The 20,034-nt window shown below is 34.0% G+C and overlaps 1 protein-coding gene across 6 annotated transcripts in view; it reads left to right on the top strand.

The window, feature by feature from the left end:
* The window catches only part of GULP1 (GULP PTB domain containing engulfment adaptor 1), a 257,106-nt gene that overhangs the window by 194,265 nt on the left and 42,807 nt on the right, over nt 1–20,034 (top strand). For all 6 annotated transcript variants that reach the window (XM_068543865.1, XM_068543861.1, XM_068543864.1 and 3 more), the window contains exons 5-6: nt 8,156–8,227; nt 14,736–14,834. In XM_068543865.1, coding sequence (XP_068399966.1) covers nt 8,156–8,227; nt 14,736–14,834 — 171 coding nt within the window. The remainder of the gene's footprint in view (nt 1–8,155; nt 8,228–14,735; nt 14,835–20,034) is intronic.

Here is a 20,034-nt window from a genome sequence, read left to right as displayed (position 1 = left end):
CAACACAGGTGAATGCTCTGCCCTTCACTCCACCTGTCTCACTCCTCAGATGTGAAAGAAGTTTGACTGTGGAGGGGCCTCTGAGACAGAACAAAACCCTCAGTGCTTCTTACTGTGACCGTGTGATTCAGAACTCGAGTTGGGAGACCCTTCCACAGTGGGCAATGTGCACAGTTTCTTGTTTATAGCAACTAGGTTTGTTTTGGCTTAAACTTAGAAATCTTCTTTTAATAGCAAGAGCCTGTTAAAATAATACACTCTGTATCCATGTAAAATAAGAAGATATAGGATACAATTTAATAGGACTTACCTGGTGGCGCAGTGGTTAAGAATCCGCCTGCCAATGCAGGGGACACAGGTTCAATCTCTGGTCTGGGAAGATCCCACATGCCATGGAGCAACTAAGCCTGTGCGCCACAACTACTGAGTCCATGTGCCACAACTAGTGAGCCCGTGTGCCACAACTACTGAAGCCTGCTCGCCCTAGAGCCCGCACGCTGCAACTACTGAGCCCACACACTGCAACTACTGAAACCTGCGCACTCTAGGGCCCGTGTGCTGCAACTATTGAAGCCTGTGCACCTAGAGCCGTGCTCTGCAACAAGAGAAGCCACCGCAGTGAGAAGCCCGCACACCCCAACGAAGAGTAGCCCCACTCACCGCAACTAGAGAAAGCCCGTATGCAGCAACAAAGACCCAACGCAGCCAAAAATAAAAAAATAAAATAAAAAATTTAAAAAAATAACATAATAATAAAAAAGATACAATTTGAAAGTTACTACAATAAAATGAGAATAAATATCAAATCAAATATAAAATGTAAACTTTTTAATACTGACCCCAATATTTTTTATTCTCTATTAAATCCTGCTCCTCCTTTAAGGATAACCTTTAGAGCATTTAGTTTAAATTACATCCTTTCTTTTTTGGTGGATCTGTTTTATTTTATTTTTTAGGATTATGGTTTTGACAAGTAATAGGTTTAAGTTGGATTGATTCTGACCTTTCTTTAGCAATTGATTATTATGATGTGCTTTTTATATTGTTTGGCACTGTGACATGGAGAGTCAGCCAAATAAAGACTATAAAATTAAATTGGCTTACTCCTGTATGGCTTATCTACTGGGTGCAGTTGAGTAGCTGGAAGGTTTAAGTACTGGGGGTTTTTTTGTTTTTTTTACACATATGCAGTCAAGTTAACGCCAAGAAAATTAGCCCCATCCTGTTTGAGTCTCTGCAACCTTGCTTACAAAGATAGAGACATACTCATTTATTTTTTTTCTATAGTTAAAATATCCATTGGTAGTTATGCTACCAATAGTTATTTATTAGCCTTGATGTGAGAGAAAACTTTTATGTTGTACAAAATGGAAATTATTTTCCTTTATTATTTTAAAATAATTGTATAGAGAACATATTATCTACATACATTTGGCATATTTTGAATTTGATATAAACGTGTATTCAATATATTTGTTATGTTAGCTCTTTCATATGTTAGTGTCAGATATCATAGCAGCTAGGTTTAGCAACTCTTCAGTTAATTATTTTAATTGTTGTTTATCTGGCATTTATTTTTTAAAAACCCACATTATTCATATTTACAGAGTGATTCTAAAAACATTTGAGAAAGCGAGAAAAGCATATATTATAATTAGGTCCATATGATGTCCAACACTGCTCTCTACTGGCAAAGAAGGAAGTCATAAAACAAACTATTCAGTCTTTCAAGTGGGAAAAAAAAAAGTCAATTTCAAGTAATATTTGAAAATGAAGGTGTAATTCTCAAACTTTCACACATTTTTGCAAAATGCTTATTTTAGGCATAATGGAATACAATGAAATAACTGGAAGAAATGGCTACAGACATCACTTGAGATTAGTTTAAAAGAGAAGCCTGTGTCATTTTAATTAATTGAAAAATAGTTGTGGGAGTTTTGGAAAATATTAAGCCAGATATGAAATATCTTAATAGCATTCTAATTTTAAAAGTCTATAAAGTAAATATTTTTGTATATAATAGTGAGTTTGATGACATTTTTCTGTTTTTAATTTCAACAACCTCCAGCCTTTAAAATATCTGCTATGAGTGCATTTACTAAGTATCCAAACGCACTGACCAAAGAGATGCGTAGGTTGGACTATTGGCACAGAATATATAATTAGCTTTAAGGTATCAAAAATTTGCTCTGTATTTGTCAAAGTTTTTATTGATGATTTTCCAAAGATATTTTATAGTTTGTAAAATCTATGAAAAATATATGCTATGTTGTTATACCTTTTAATATATAGACTAAGAATACACAAAACATTTTTAGATCACTATCATCTTACTTTTCATAGTCTAATATATTGTAAATGTCCTTTTGTGTTTTATATCTTTCCTATCTGTCCATATTATCTAGGATCAAAATATTATTCAGTATTTTAATCTTCAATCCTTTTAATAACTAGTAAATAACTAGTAAATAACTAGTAAAATTTAAATACACACACACACACAGACACACAGACACACACACACACACACAATAATGCCCAAACGGAATCAGTCATATATAGTAATTTAAGAGGTCTTGTTTGTTTTTGTAAGTTTGCCTAATACTATCATTGGCCGATTACTTTAACTGTAACAAATTTAAAACATATTACATTTTCAATGATAATTACCTCTTGATTGTGAGAAAGAAGTTGATGCTTATATGCATTGATGCATTTTTCTGTAGTTTCTAAATTTCCTACAGTGAACATACATTACTATTAAAATACAAATGTTTATTCATAAGTAAACAGAAAAATTTTGTTGCAGATTTTCAAAGCACAGACACACAATTGTGCAAGACACACACTTGGACTTATGTAAGGTCTAATGCCTGATCTTTCAAAAAAAGTATGTGCTGAAAAGAATGTTGTCTATTGGAGACTCTGAAGATATATAATTGATAAAATCTTGAATACTTGAAGTAAGAAAAAGAGCACCCACCATTATCACTGGCCTTGGAACACATAACTCTTTCTTTTGCTCTTTTGCCACACTGAAAAATAACACTTAGAATATACATGTATAAAGCAAAAACAGTCTGATACATTATACTCTCTTCTCATAATTGTTATTTTTTTTCTGCCACATGGAGGAGCTAAGACATAAAGTTGCTAAAACATAAAAGCAATGACTTTTACCCAGTTGAAAGTGTTCAACATACCAATGTCCCATTTTCTAAGAGGTTGTAAAACAAATTTTCTATATTTTTTATTTAGGTAAATTTCATAACAGAAAAGAGAATTTTTGAGATTAACTTCTTTTATTCAGCATAATTCCCTTAAGATCCATCCAAGTTGTGTGTGTAACAATAGTCCACTTATTTTTATTGCTGAGTAGTGTTCCATGGTATGGATGTACCACAGTTTATTTAACCATCCACCCACTGAAGGATATTTGGGCTGTTTCTGACATTTGACTAGTACAAATAGATCCATTGTGAACATCAATGCAAAAATATTTACAGGAATATAAGTTTTCATCTATCTGGGATAAATACCAAAAAGTACAGTTGCTGTACCTTAGGGTAAGTGCATATTTAGTCTTCAAGAAACTACCAAACTGTTTTCCAGTGTAGCTCTAATATTTTACATTCCCACCAACAGCAGCATTCTATAATTTTATTTGCTCATCTGATAACCCTGATTACTAATATTAAGGATCTAACTTTCTTGATTCTCCTTGCCGTTTCACCGAACATTTAACTTATTTCTGTTGGCAGCATTCTTCTCTTTCATCTCCCTCTGCAGCATGGCAGCTACCTGGGGACCCGTGGTTCTGGCACTCCTCAGTCCTTCCACTGAGACCTCAGTGCCAGGGTCTCCCTAATCCACACCTTTTACCCAGAATTCTCCTTCCCCAAGCACTACTTTGTATACCCAGCTGTTGAGTCTGCTACTCTAACTGACACATCAAAGGAATTTAGACTCAATATGTTTGAGTATCTTTCATTTCTTCCTTTCATTCAGGTCGCTGTTAAAATGTCACCTTTTTAGAGAGGACTTCCCTGATCACTCGATCTTAAATATTACACTCTGCCCAATCTATGTTATTATTTGTGTTATTTTTACTTATGCTATCTAAGATATATTAGAAATATGTTTGTGATCTAGACATAAACATAGAAATATATAGATACATACATACATACATACATGCGCACATACACAGGTATGCTCCCTGGGATATAAACTACACTAGAACAGGGACATTTTCCCCCTGCTATATACCCAGCACTTAGTAAATGCTTGACTCATAGTAAATACTCTCTTTTTTTTTTTAAGGAATAAATGAGTGTGTGCAACTGTAACTTGTTATCACTTGGGGACTTAATTCAATTTTTATTTTATCAAAGTTATCCATGTCCATTTGAAACAAATATTTCCCCAAGGCTTATAATGAAAAAGCAAAATGTTCCTCAGCTCTTTTCCCAAGTGTCACTCACTGAAGTAACCATTTTCGACTCGTTATTTTCTTCTTTATTTCTGGATAACCTGCTACACTGCTGTGCCTTGATTTGTCATATATGTAGTGGTTAACACCCTCTGTCACTGCCCCACCCCCTTGATTCCTGGGTTCCATTTCTTCCTCTGCTTTGTTTTACATACTCCCCTCTTTTCCTATGAAGAACTGGGGCATGGGAGTTTAAATTTTTAGTCCCTTTCATACCTCAGTATGTATTTTTTCTCTCCTTGTAATCTGTAAACTTGGCTCTAAATCTTTTTTTTTCTTAGAATTTGAAGTTATTTTTCTATTTTTCTACACCAGTCATTAGCTAAGGAATACTGTGATATGGGGCAAAGCAAAAAACTTCCAGGTGTCTCCAGCTCTCTGTACTGGCAAAGTGACCTCATTGCCCAAAGGAAATCCTTTGAAGGTCTTGTGTGTGAGCCATTACCAGCAAAGCACTGGGAAGCTGGAGGATGGATCCCAGCCCTGATAAAGAAGATCTAAGGAGAGTTCAGCAGGCACCAACAATATCTACTGAATTCTAGTGTCTTCCCCAAACAATCATTAAATAAAGAAGTGACAATCCCTCATAATTATAAAGCACTTTGCAGTTTACAGGGTTTTTGTGTGTGTGTTTTTTTTTTTATTATCTCTTACTGCAGTTGATCTTCAGAGCAATTCTGTAAGGTGAGAAGAACAATATTATTATCCTTATTTTTCAAGAATCAAATAAGACAGAGATTGTGACCTTTCAGTATCTTCAGATTCTAAGCCTAGAGTTTATTCCAGCATGCTGCATCATATTCAAGGGTCTTATAAATATTTTATATAGACATGGAATGCATACAAATATGAACTATTTAATCTAAGTATCATGACTTTTATAACTTAAAAATACAGGAACCTATTATAAGGAATAATCTGCTTTTCAGTTTTAAAATTATTTCCATTCAGTTCATCCAACATTACAGAGAAAAAAAGGGTTAAGTGGCAAGCTTCATATTGGAAGTCTTTAAAGCTTAGTTCCCACAATCATTCAAGGCTTCTCCCTGTGTTTCATTACTCAGATGGTTTAATTAAAGCCACTGTGAAAGAAACATATTAAAATGTTCCTGGAGCACTGCAAGAGGTTGATTCATTTAGAATGTACTTGGAGTTCTTCCATAATTTTCCCGTATGGGCCTATTTACGTATAACCACTATGACTCATGACATTACTGCCAAAGTATGAATATTTTCCATAAATATTTCTAGCAACTCTTGCAGTCTGTTATCGACACATCAGACGCTTCCTTCTTATACTTCAATAATCACTTAGCAATATAGTCTGCTTTTACCTTCCTGTTCTGCTAACACTAGACCACCACTAATGGGGAATCTCTCAGTGATAATTTCAGAGATGTTGAGAAGAGTTTACCCCATGGATTTACTCAGAACTAAATAGTTTCTATTGTGTTCGCTCCCCTCCTGTCACTTGAACCCTTTACTCTTTCTGCGTGATCTATAACAGTGCTTTTCAAATCTGGTGGCACGTTAAAATCACCTGGGGAGCTTTAAAATGCGCAGATGCCCTGGCTCCGCCCCAGCTAATTAAATCAGAGTCCCAGGCACTGGTCTAAGTTTAAAGCTCCCAAGTTATTGTATCATGAAGCCAAAGTTGAATACACTGTCCTGAAACAGAAGAAATGTGATGGGTCCATTGGTATCAGGAATCGATTTGGCTGTCTCGCATATCTTAGTAGCAGGTTTTCAGTTCCTTTTAAGCTGAGAATTTCTCCATTAATTTTGGTCTTTTTTTGCAGATCTGGTCAACCAATTTGAGGTCACAGAGGGACAAACCTAGTGCCTAATGATTTTACATTTAGACCAAGTTGCAGTTGTTTGGCATAGTTTGAATATATTAGAAAAAGAAACTGTTGTACCTTGTAGAATCTGAAAACTTAAACTTTTTTGCCTTAATGTTTCTGAGCTTCATGTTCTCTCCATGATCTCATTAGAAACAGGATCAGAAGTTATCTCCTGTATTTTCAGCTCACCTTTTCTATCTACCTTCCACTATTCTCCTCAGCTCTTACTATTTTCTCCTTCCACTATTCTCCTCAGCTCTTACTATTTTCTAAGTCTGTTCCTTAGATTTTAGTACAAGAAATCACTTGTGATGGTTTTAGAAATATAATTCCCTAGCCCTACCCTTATTAGATTGAGGAATCTGCATTGTTATGTTTTAACCTGCTCCCTAGGTAATTCTCTTACAGGTAATACACAGAGCCCATTTTGAAAAACAAAACTCTCATTTCTTTAGTTGCTATTGTTATTTTTTTCAAGAATGAAAGAGAGGGATAAATTGGGAGATTGGGATTGACATATATATATGTCAATATATATAATACTGCTGTATATAAAATAGATAACTAATAAGAACCTGCTGTATAGCACAGAGAACTCTACTCAATACTCTGTAATGGCCTATATGGGAAAAGAATCTAAAAAAAAAAAAAGTGGATTATGTATGTGTATAACTGATTCAATTTGCTGTACACCTAAAACTAACACAACTATAGTTGTGTTACTAGCTGATTGTAAATCAACTATACTCCAATAAAAATTTTAAAATAAAGAATGAAAGAAGGAATTAAATGTAATTTTAAAAGATACCCTGACATTACTATTTTGCTCCTTTCCCTTCTGTGAGTTAACACATGAAAAAGGTTCTACTTAATTATTTGATGTAAAGTATATGCACATACGTACTCATGCATATGTCTATTTATATAAGAAGTGATGAATTCTTATCCCACCCTGGTGTTATGATGATTGATAGTATGTGACAAGAAAAAAAGTCTTCGGAAAATTATATATACCTAATGAATTTAATGATTATTTGCTATTTATATAGAAATAATCTGTAGAATAAAATAGCCACATGTCAGTTCTAATTGGTCTTGAACATTTCATGATATTGGACTTCTGTTTAAGAGGTATTATATCTCTCCAGGATAGAGATTTTATTACAATGTGGTAATTATTGTGAAACTTTTTCTTTTTTGGGGGGATAGGTCAGGTTTTAACTAAAAACCTCCAGGGATATTTTAAAACTTAGTAAAATTGTAGAGCTTTTTTTAAAAAAATTTTTTGAATGTACTTTAGCTTATGGCTTTGATGAATGCTGTATACTGGGTATTTAAAAATTGTGTATTTTAAAATTTTACATGCTGTACGAGTGTGCTAATTGGAAAACAAAGAAAAATGTTGATTTGACATTATAAACTGTATTAAACCACATTAATATCTCAAAATATACTATTGACAACATAAAAATTATATGCTTTAAATTTTCAGAAAATTTTTAATTGTTAATGTATTTTAAATTTGAGTTCAACTTTATTTCTCTGGGCCCAGTGAAATGTCTTTAATTTTCTTTCCAGTACAGATCTTCAAGTAAAGTATTTAGGAAAAGTATGTTTTATAAAAACCTTGAAAAATAGGAATTGTATATGATTAAGTAATGTATTTATATTTCCATATAAAATAATATAAATTAGTAACTTCTGTTTAGGATTTGGACTTGAATTACTATCACATCATTCTATTATTCCATGATATATTTCAACATGACTTACTGATATATGATATAGTAAAGCCTGTCTCACAAGTGACCATTTTCAGTTTCTTGGCAGCACAGAAGTGGAGCAGCCCAAAGGAACAGAAGTTGTGAGAGATGCTGTAAGGAAGCTAAAGGTAGGGCAAGCCCTCCAGATAAGTGTCTAGTGTATTGAATTTATCTTCAGTCATCAGTAGACTGGTGGAAATTCAAAGCATGAATAGCTCTGTGACAGATATGGCTTCACCCTGGTAAAAATGGTCTGTTGAATGAATATCACTAGATCAAGGAAACATATTTAATAATGACTACGTACACATGATTATTTTTCTGGGTGTGGAACACTCTTTGTATTTTTCTAAGGTATAATTTTTCATACTCAACAAAAAAAATATAACGGCAATATTTTATGTGTTGACATTCCGTAGCTTGCCTTTACTTTGCAATGTGGACTTGTGCCGTAACTCAAAGACTAATAATGGCAGAACAACTGTCTCTAAAAGTTAGAATATCATATCCACCAGTTGAAAGTGTAGAATTAGACTTAATTACAAAGCAGCATTTTGCTGTGACACTGTATGTTAAAGACGTCCTAATGGACAAATCCACGAGGATCTGGCCATATCTATGAGCAGACCTGGGGAACTGGTGAGAGTAAGAGCAGAAAAGGACACTAAACAACTCCACATACTCAGAATCAGCAAGTTTCCTGAGAAAATCTTAAGTAAGCCGCCATGCATCCTTCGCATGTTTTTCTAATTGCATCTCATCCCAAAAGACATTGTTCCCTCTGAGATACTAAGATTTGAAAAACTCCTTCAACAGAATTCTCATGTTTATCTCATTAAGAAAATTTAACATAGCACTATTTTGTTAACACACTTTATTGTTATTCTCTATGGTTGTTCTCAAAAATTTTTTTAGAAACAACCCTTCTCTGACTTTATTTAGATTTCATCCAATTATTCCATAGGAGAGGTAGGCCTCTGTGCCAGGCAAAATCATAAACATTAAAAAGTATTACTTTGCTTTGACAATGTCATGTCAGGTGGAATCTAGAGTGTTTAAATTGAGAAAAAAATTGAAGTGAGTTGGCTTGCTTTCTGGGTAAAGAAATAAAAGGTAATATTTTAATCCATTTATTTTACCTGACTTTTCCTAATTTTTTACATTTTAAAATATTTTATGTATTTTATATTTTACTTATTTTTAAAGAAATATACTAAAAGGTCCTAAGATGATCTCACTCCCATTTGGAGAAAAAGGGGACCAGCCAACCATTTCTTTTAACTACTCATTAGGCAGTAATTTATACTTGTGCTTGTTTGGCAAATACTTTTAAGCACTAATAGAGAATTTAAAAAGTCTTACAATTTATGGACAACATTTAGAATAAGATTCTATTTAAATGTTCAAAATGTTGCACACTCTGGGTATGAATCCAACTTCACTACAACCAGGATGTTTTATAAAAGAATGATGATATTTACACTTAATGTTTCTTTATAACTAGGAGGTTCTTTATTCAGTGAACCCAAATCCAAACCCAAAAAGATTCAATTACGTAATGACTAGGTAACAAAGAGATATTCGAGATGAAATGCTTTCTAAAAAATGGCTAGTTTTTAATGTACTTTTGTGAAACTTTATTTTCAGTTCTTATGTAGTTTCCTATTTGGAAATGTACTCTGTTAATAAAGGAATGTGGTTTACAATAAGATAAAAATCATGCAGTATAATTTAAAAATTTATACTCAGTTGATAATAGCTTTTGTCTTTCAAGTATCTTCCAGAATACTTAATCTAATAAGCAATCTTTTACTCTATTGATTGTAAAAATTTTGTAGATCAGGAAAGTATATCTAAGGGTAATGATTCATGAACTAATGAAAATAAATAAAACAATGTTTTTTATTTACTTCTAGATTTTTTTTATTTGTTTCTTTGTATCGAAGGGCAGATGCTACAACTCAAGAGTATACAAGAATATTTACATTTATTTTAAGAACTTAGACCCTGGCTCCTGTTTAATTTTGTTGTCATGTAGAGATGACCAGAAGATGGTGCTATGGCTCTACTAAAAAAAAAAAAAAAAAAAGAAAAAAAGAAATTTGCTTATTAACCCTGTTTTGTGTACACATACCCCATTTTAATTTCCTGCTTACTTTTCTTAAACATATGTATTCTGATTACTTTTTTATCCACTATAGTTCAGTATTATATTTTATTTGCCACATAAGGTAACATTTCATTTCAATTTAATAACTTTTCAAAAGTTTGCAATATTAATATATTGGCTTCTGACATTAAAGAAGAATTCAAAATTTATGACTAATACAAGATGATAGAAAACTTACAAGATTTTCAACAGTGTATTTTTTTATGCTTCTATGTTTAATGATGCCTAATTATTTTTCACGAAAAATTTTAAAACTTTGATTTATTTTATTGGGTACTATTTTTCTGTCATTTTGTGGAGAATTTATAGTTCATAAAGTTTTCTTAAATATTATAATTTTTATAAGTGTTTACTTTCAGAAATTCTATATTTGTCAAAACAGCATATTTTCTATTTCTCAATCATGTTCAACAATTTCTATCTCTTAATCATGTTTTAGTCTACAATTTAAGAAAATTCCAAATTTTTCAAAAAGTGATAATTAAAAATCCCTTTTAACTTCTATATATTTAATATCATTGTTATTGTAAGGAATTTTATTTTTAATAGGGATTTATTTAGTTTTAGTACAACTAGTACAAATGTCAGAGGGCTCAATATATTTCATAAACAATCTGCTTGTGATATTTACATGTGGATGAATATTGGTATGTAGATCCAAAACTTCTTGATTTCTCTGGGAGATAACCAGGGAGCAGCATTCCTGGACCCCAATTTTAGAGGACAGACCCCTCACCCCAGCAGAGCTAACAAAATTACATGAAGCTACCTCAAGCCATGTGGCCTTGAAAATTACTGAAAAGTTCTGTTAAATCTAGGCCCAGCAGTTTCTCCACTTGACCTCACTCTCTCTGGGTAGCATAACACTCTGTTTTTGTCTTCATAACCAGTTATTTAATTAATGAAATACTTAAAGGTCATTTTAATTGTAAACATACATGCATAGCTGGTATCCCTGTAAGAGTATCAGGAAAATTTTTAATTAAATCAACAATTTATAAGAACCACAAAAAGAATTTGAATTAATTCATTAATTTTTATTGCCTAATAATGTATATTCCATTAATAATATAGTTAGATTTCACTTTTTAAGTCCTTTGAGAAATGGATAGAAATTGTGTGATGATGATATTGAAACTCAGTAGTGCTCCCTTTAAAATTTCTTTAGCTGTTCTACTTACAAGTGGCATATATTTAACTAAGTACTTTATTTATTTCAAGTAATACTTTATCCTTCCCCATCATTTTGTGGTGATAAAGGCTTGTTTTTGTTTATTCATTTGTTGTATCCAGATATCCTCCAGAATTCTTAGGCTTTACCACCTTTGAATATTCTTATTGGATTATTATATTCAAGTTTTACTGGTAGATCACTCTGTCTAGATGACCAAGAAGTAAATTTACTGAAGCAAAAATGGAAAAAAATTTGCAGAAAGGCTTTTCAAGCATTAACATTCAAGTAGTAAATAGGGAGAGAAAAGAATACAATGTGAGCATGAATGCATCTTCCAAATGTAAATTAGAAGTATTGTTTAACACAGTTGAGAGGTCTACAAGTAGGAAAAGAGACCTAGAGAAATCATGTAAACTGTAGATAGAATACAGTCATCTTAAACTAAAAAAAAACAAAAAACAGGAATGAGAATATTAAACTTTGTTTAAAATATTATAGATTGAACAAATATAACCTTAGGCTTAAATGTTTTGCAACATTTGTGCAACAGTCAAGGCCAATAACCGGTATCAACCTTGATAAACATGAAAATAGAACTGGAAGCTTTGTTTTTTTCTAATTCAGAAAATGTGCTGGGCAAAAGAAAAGAGTTATTAGTAGATAGCAAAACTAGGTTCTAGGCCTGATTGCTACAGATGGATTTTATGACCAAGGTAACTGACTTCTCTGAGACTTATTTTTCTCATCTTTGAAATGGGAGGATGGGATTGGATGATCCCTGGATCTTCTTGGAGCACAATTATTTCATCTTGATATGAAGCAGAAGAAAAGGTTTCACAAGCCATAGATCAGATATTTTATGTTTATTTTTCTTTTTCTTTGTCTGGTTCTCCTGTTTCCCCGCTCTCCCTCTCTCCCTCCTTGCTCCCCTCTTTGTTTATTCTACTTGTAGCCACTACTTCCTCCCCTTGTTCATTTTCTCCTTTTTTTTTCTGGCAGAAAAAACATAACAGATAAGTTTAATATTAGTGGTTGTTTTGTGACGGACTTTTTGGAAACTAAAAGAGGTCACAGGAATGGTTGTGTCCAGATGTGGAAAAGGCTTCAAGAGCTATTGCTCATTGTCTGTTTCTGGAAAGGAGCAGCACCCAGGAAGCCAGCTTAGACTGCGTCTGCAGCCAGCGATGGGACTGGCTTTGTTCAGACGTGTTCACGTAGATGGAAAGCAGCTGATTTATTTTGTCAGCCTCCATATGTGAAAACCCCCAAATTGCTTTGATTATACCCATACAGGAAGAAGATTATGAAGGGAAGAGAAACAAATTAATCCACTTTCTTTGGGAGAGAGCTGGGATAATTTTTAAAGGTCTGCACTGAAGCAAAACAAGTTTCTTAAAGACAAAAAAAGAAAATTCTCTGGCATGAATTAGTCACATTTATGTGCAGAATGTAAGACTGCTGAATACCGAGAAAAAAGCTGCCTGTATTTATAGAACAAGACAGACAGCAAACTAAAAAATTATTCCACCCAAAATGAAATAAAGCAAATGGAACCCTTCCCCTGTAACCCCCTCCCTGGATATCAAGGCAGACACTTCAAGGCATTCTTATATGCATTAATTATATTATTCTCCATGGCAGTGCAAAATCATGAAAAGAGAAAGAGGCCTTTAAACACTCTCTGCTCTGGGACTGCACTATACCATGTGTATTCACATTAGAAAGAAATACACAATGCAAATAAATATGACACACAAAAGAGGACTGAAACCCCATCCCGCCTTACAGATACTCTGTTTTGAGTCGTTAGGGTAATCCATATGCTAACAAAATGTTATACTAGGAAATAACTTCTTGAAGCCCTACAAGAGGGGTAATAAATACAATTTTTTTCAATAGTTCTCTTCTATTTCTTGAAAAGAAAGGTGGAGGGGGGGCGGAGGGAGGAGAGAAGGAAAGTAGGGAGAGAATAGCATTGCCACATAAAAACAGGACTTTTTTTTTTTTTTTAATTCAGACAGAAAGTCACAAAAATTATAATCATCCTCATCAGTTCACTCAGTCCCATGTAATTATTTTTTTTTTCATCTTGATCTTTTGTTAGCACTTTTATGAGTTCATCAGATTTTCATTAGAGTTCTGAAAATGTTTATTCATTCAGTTCAGCAGTACAGTCAGTTACCAGAAATCTGTACTTGTCAGAGTCTTTTCCATGAATTCCTTGAAGATGAAACCCTTTTTTTTTTTTTTTAAATTATTTATTTATTTATTTATTTATGGCTGTGTTGGGTCTTTGTTTCTGTGCGAGGGCTTCCTCTAGTTGCGGCAAGTGGGGGCCACTCTTCATCGCGGTGCGCGGGCCTCTCACCATCGCAGCCTCTCTTGTTGCGGAGCACAGGCTCCAGATGCGCAGGCTCAGTAATTGTGGCTCACGGGCCTAATTGTTCCGCGGCATGTGGGATCTTCCCAGACCAGGGCTCGAACCCGTGTCCCCTGCATCGGCGGGCAGACTCTCAACCACTGCGCCACCAGGGAAGCCCGAAACCCTTTTATAGGAACATATTTGCAAAAGCATCAGAGTACACCCAGAACTGTCTGTAAATGAAAAAAGACTTAAAAATGACCACGGTTAAAGATTGGATGAAAGTTCATAATAATGCAATTGACAAGGAAATTTAGTTATTTCTGAGATATACATTTTAAAGTAATAACTTGAATTATGACTTATAACATTATACCAGAACATATAAGATGTTTAGAAATTTTATGTAATGTCTGAAACATTTATATTAACATATTTCCATACAAATAACCCAATGAAAGTTTAGTATTAGTTGTTTTGTTTGTTTGTTTTTTTATACTGCAGGTTCTTATTAGTCATCAATTTTATACACATCAGTGTATACATGCCAATCCCAATCGCCCAATTCAGCACACCACCATCCCCACCCCACCGCAGTTTTCCCCCCTTGGTGTCCATACGTCTGTTCTCTACATCTGTGTCTCAACTTCTGCCCTGCAAACCAGCTCATCTGTACCATTTTTCTAGAAAACCAGGACATTTAAATACTTCTAGACTGAGTCTAGTTCTGAGTGTTTTATCTGGGATAATTACTTCAATCCTTAGCTTCAGTTTGATTTCTAAATATTTGGGGGCTGTGTGGAGTTTATAAAAATACTTTATAATGGGCAATAATTTATTTAATGAAATTTCAACACTGAATATGAGCTCCAAATATATATTGTCTATAGAAACAGAATTACAGTTTTGTGAATAAATTTTCATTTGTAGTTTGCAAGACATATCAAGAAATCTGAAGGCCAGAAAATTCCGAAAGTTGAGTTGCAAATATCAATTTATGGAGTAAAAATTCTAGAACCCAAATCAAAGGTAAGGCTCATTTTTAAACATCGGAAGCACTCTACTCTTTAATTAATTGCAATTACACTCCTATTTTAATGAGTATTTTAAAATGTTTTACCAGTTGAAACTGTTTAGTTCTCAGTTAACTACAATTTAAAACTCTATAGGATTTACAGGGGAAAAAACAACATTTGGAATTGCTTTCTGAGTGGTTTGTTCTGCAGCCTATGTTTGGGATATAAAAATTTATATTAAAAGTGTATTCAACGGTGTTTGGTCTTGTATTTAGGAATTTTTCTTCATAAGCTTGAAGGAGATGCACGTAAGTGTGGTTCACTGAGTATGAAAGAAAACAAAAGCTGTATGTTGTTTATTAAAATGTCCTGGACCGACTGTTATTGCCTGTAGACATAATCAGTGTGTATTAGTTTACTAAGGCTGCCATAATAAAATACCACAGACCTGGTGGCTCAAACAATAGAAATTTATTTCTCACAGTTCTGGGGGCTGGAAATCGGAGATTAAGCTGACAGCAGCAGGCTTGGCTTCCTCTGAGTCTTCTCTCCTTGGCTTGCAAATGGCTGCCCTCTTGCTGCCTCTTCCCATGGTTGTCTGTGCACGCATACTCCTGTGTCTCTTTGTATGTCTTATTTCCTCTTCTAAGGACACCAGTCAGATTGGAGGTGGGTTGACTCTGATGACCTTATTTTAACTTAATCACCTCTTTCAAGCCTTATCTCCAAATACAGTCACATTCTAAGGTACGGGGAGTTAAGGCTTCAACATATAAATTTGGGGGGTTGGGGACATAATTCAGCCCATAACACAGTGTAAACTTAAGCTTCTTGTATTTGAGAGCTTTCCCCCCTACAGATCCAATGGAAAAAAATTGGAAAATATAATCTATTCTAGATTCACATTTATTAATATGTACTTATTGTGGATGTAATTGTTTTCACCTAAAATTCCTATGTTGAAGCCCAACCCGCAATGTGACTGTATTTGGAGATAGAGCCTTTAGGATAGAGTTAAATGCGGTCATAATTGGACCTTAATCCAATAAGACTGGTGTCGTTATGATAAGAGAAAGAGACACCAGGGATGCGTGAGCACAGAAGAAAAGCCATGTGAGGACACAGCGAGAAGACAGCCATCTGTAAGCCAAGGGGAGAGGCTTCAGCAGAAACCAAACCTGCTGACACCTTGATCTTGGACTTTAAGCCTCCAGAACTGAGAAAATAAATATCTATTGTTGAAGCCACTCAGTCTGTGGTATTTTGTTATGGCAGCCCTAGAAAATAAACATAATACTTTATTCACAATGCCTCAGAATTATTGTTTAGTAATTTCGATAAGACCATGAAAGTCAGTTTGGAATAACTGACTAACATTCAACTCCAATTATTTTACAAATATATATTATCAATGTTTTCTTTTAATGCTGTAGCATGCTTACTGACAAATTAATTCAATTTGAAAGCCCAAAGAAACCCTGGCCTGTAAACAGATGATGAAAATATTTTCACAGGTCCGCAGTTTTCACTAGTCCAGCATTTGTGACCAATCCCTTCAATCTGTGTGCATAACAACCCCTGACAATGTCTTGCTATTCAAAGCGTGGTCTGTGGGCCAGCAGTTTCAGCATCACCTGGGAGCTTGTTAGAAATGTAAAACCACTGGTCCCATTCCAGACCTACTGAATCCGTAATTTAAGAAGAAACATAGTAATTGTTATATACACTAAAGTTGGAAGTGTTCTGGTGTAGTGCACAGGCTGCTAGGCTACGTGCAGTATCCTTCACTTTCAAATTATAGTCCATGGAATATTTGCATCAAAAATAACTGAGACATTTGCAAAAATAAGTCCCACATACTATCTTAGCCTACAGAATCAGAATTGCCATGGAAATTTTGCATTTATAATATGTCTGAGGACAACCGGACAATGGCATGGATGCACCCACAGTTATTGTTCAATTCCAAAATAAGGAACAATCGCATTCTTTCAAACCTCTCAAGCCATGAATCTAAGACCTCCCTCAACTGTTCTAATTTCCTCCTATTCTCCACACTCAATATTAAAAAAAAACAAAGAATTGGAGACCACTTTTGTTATGGTTATCCCAAAGTAACTATTGCTGAGGTGGCTGAAAGCAGACAAAAGAAGTGATGAAAGGATAGTGGAAGGTCTGGTCTATTCAAGCTCGTGATATATGTACAGTTTGCTGGGAAACAAGGCAGTTGAAATTATGGCTGAGATTAACTCATTAGGCAGATGGTAGTTACAAAAGAACAGTAGGCTAAGGAAGCAGTAAGTTATGGAGTGACAATGTAGTCAAAAATGTAGCAACCAAAGTGTAGTCTTATATGCAATTAAAAAGAAAAACAATCCTAATACTGTATTTCCTTTTTTAAACTAAGTGGATATATAGTGGCAAATGGCCAGGTAGAACAAGTCATTTGTAGGCCATGTTCCTGTTTATTTCTTCTAAACCGTACAGATCCCTTTTGGAGTATATGTGTGTGTAATTAATTCAGTTTTTTACATGAAGTTTAGGACTTGTCAAAGCACACCTTGAAATACGTAAGGCTGATAATACACTTTATGTATCATCTACATGTGTTCTTGTTCGTTTTGATTCAAGTCTACCCATAATATATCCTAAGCTATAAAAATTTCACCAATACCATAATCTATAAATTATAATCTACTAAACCATTCTCCTATTATTGAACATATAGAATGCTTCAAATTTTTCGTTAATTAATACAAAATTTAAGTATTTAGAAAATACAAATATGATTAAATGCAGTATATAAAGAGAACATCGTTAGTGTTTAGAATCAACAGTTTAATAATGGCATATCTTTACAAATCACAAAATATAGAGACTTAAGGATACTGCAAGATGACTAACACTGATTTAGTATGTGGTGTGTGTGTGTGTGTATTTAAAAAGACACAGAGAAGCAGATCATAGGAAATGCATATGTAGCAAATGTTACCGGTTTGTGATTCTGGAGCCCACATAATAAGACTCCCATAATAACGAGTTTCCTGTTTTCAACCTGTCAACCGTATCATTATGTTCCCTAAACTTTTACTGTCAAATCTCTATGCCTCTCCCAACCTAAACCCCATTTACAAAACATCAGTGAGTTGGGATTCAACTCAGTGTGATTAGCCAACTGACTTTTGTTCATGGTATTTCTTACCCAAATCAATAACACCAATGCTTTTCTTCCCTGTCCCAAAGTCTCAATTTCCTATATCTAATAGCTAATTTTAAAGAGACCCAATTTAATTTTTTCCCAAAAAAGTAAGTTTTCCAAACTTTTAACCAGAAAGAAACGTCTCTATTTTCATCCTTGCCAGACTTGAAGAGTGATCTTAGAGTTTTAAAATCTTTGAAATGTCTTATAAATTCTATTATATTGCATATGCATAGACAGCAACTGACCCTTTACTCATATATCACGTGTGAATATAGAGTGTCTGACTGTTTACCTATTATAGAATATACCATTTTTTGGATCCATAAAAACATATAGGTAATCTAAAAAAGGGATTACCAGCTCTTCTGGGCATTAGTGCCCCTAGGAGGCTCCTGAGAATGCCGCTTGCTGGAGACCCCCTAGGCCTTTCAGATTCAGAATCTACAGAACAAGACTTAGTATCTATATTATAAAAAACAAGAAAACCTCCCCAGGTGACTCTGATACAGCCTGTTCACAGATATGCATTTAGGAACCACTATTTGAGGAGATGTGAGTGAATCAGAAAAAAATCTATCATATATTTTATTTGGGGTATAACCTGTAATTTAGGAAAGGAATAATTAAATATGATGGTCCTAAGATAAATTTATTTATAGTAAAATATACATATGTTTACTATACATTTATATAGTAAATATATTTATATATTTAAAAATTTATTCTTAACCAAACGGACTTGATAGAAAATAGACCATTTTTCTATACCATTTGGATGGATGAAAATGGAAGTGAAAAGCAATCTCAGTTGACTCCAATATCTTTCTTTCTGTGTCTTTTCCCCTTTTGCTTTTCTCACTTGTCCTCCAAATGGAGATTTTGCATTGCTGGAAAAAGGTGGTATAGGTGAATTGGGGATTTACTTATGTTTTGTTCCAACTCCAATAATATATCGTCAGTGTTAAAGGATAATTGTGTTCTCACTGTGCTTAATTGTATTCCTGAGTCTCTTTATCCTGTCTCACCAGAAATCAGTACTACATCATAAAGATGTATCACAGCAACAAAAATTCACAAAAGTAATAAAATTATAAGTTTCAGCACCCTGGTCTTCTTTTGTAGAAAGATACCTCTTGCCAGTCTAAACAGAACTTAAGATGATTCCCAACTGTCATAACCAAAGGCTTTCTGTGATCACATTGGTTGGTGAGTGAATGAGGGACTGCATAGGTTTCACCACCAGCTGTGTAAATGATGTGTTTTCATGTTAAATACTTGTAATTTCTCCTATAAATGGAAAAAAATGAATCCTTTTTCTATATTGTATAGCAATGATATGTCCTTTTTATGTTTGACATGATTATACAGTTAGTAAACTGGTGTAGACCTGCTATCAGTATTTGGGAGCTACAGTACAGCTGAAGGCCATCGTTTGACTGTATTAATAATAAAACAAAGATATGCCAGTGAGAAAAAGACTGGTCAATCAGGCAAAGTGTAGGAGAAGGATAGTCTCAGACAAACGTGGTCAGTGTCCATCTCAGCACTAACCACAAGAGAGGAAAGATGACTTCATCAGAAGCCTTAGTAAGTTGTTTACAGTCATACAGTATACAGCCTCATTTTAATTTTCATGCTTGCAAACAACCCTTTGATGACTTACCATTTGTTTTGTATGCAGTCAAGAATGCAGGCTGTAGACAAATTCTCTTAGCATTTATTTGTGTAACTTGTTTTATGTACTCATTTTTGGTCTGAAGGGCAGTAATGTGAATCAGAGTGGTAGAGAAAATCTCAGCAAGCTGGCACGTCAAACCCTGAACTCGGAAGGATGTAGTGACAGATGCTATAGTTGCAGTATATGATGTATATATATATATGTATATATATATGTATATATATATATATATATATGTAGTATTTATCTTTCTACTGATTAACAAGGTTGATTCAGTAATTTAGAAGCTGGATGTGTAGATCTTCTTCATTCATTGATCCAATGGAAAACATT

Source organism: Eschrichtius robustus, chromosome 5, assembly GCF_028021215.1.
Source record: "Eschrichtius robustus isolate mEscRob2 chromosome 5, mEscRob2.pri, whole genome shotgun sequence".
NCBI classification, from domain to species: domain Eukaryota; kingdom Metazoa; phylum Chordata; class Mammalia; order Artiodactyla; family Eschrichtiidae; genus Eschrichtius; species Eschrichtius robustus.
Note: the sequence above shows the minus strand (reverse complement) of the source record. Positions and strands in the feature narration are given on the sequence as shown.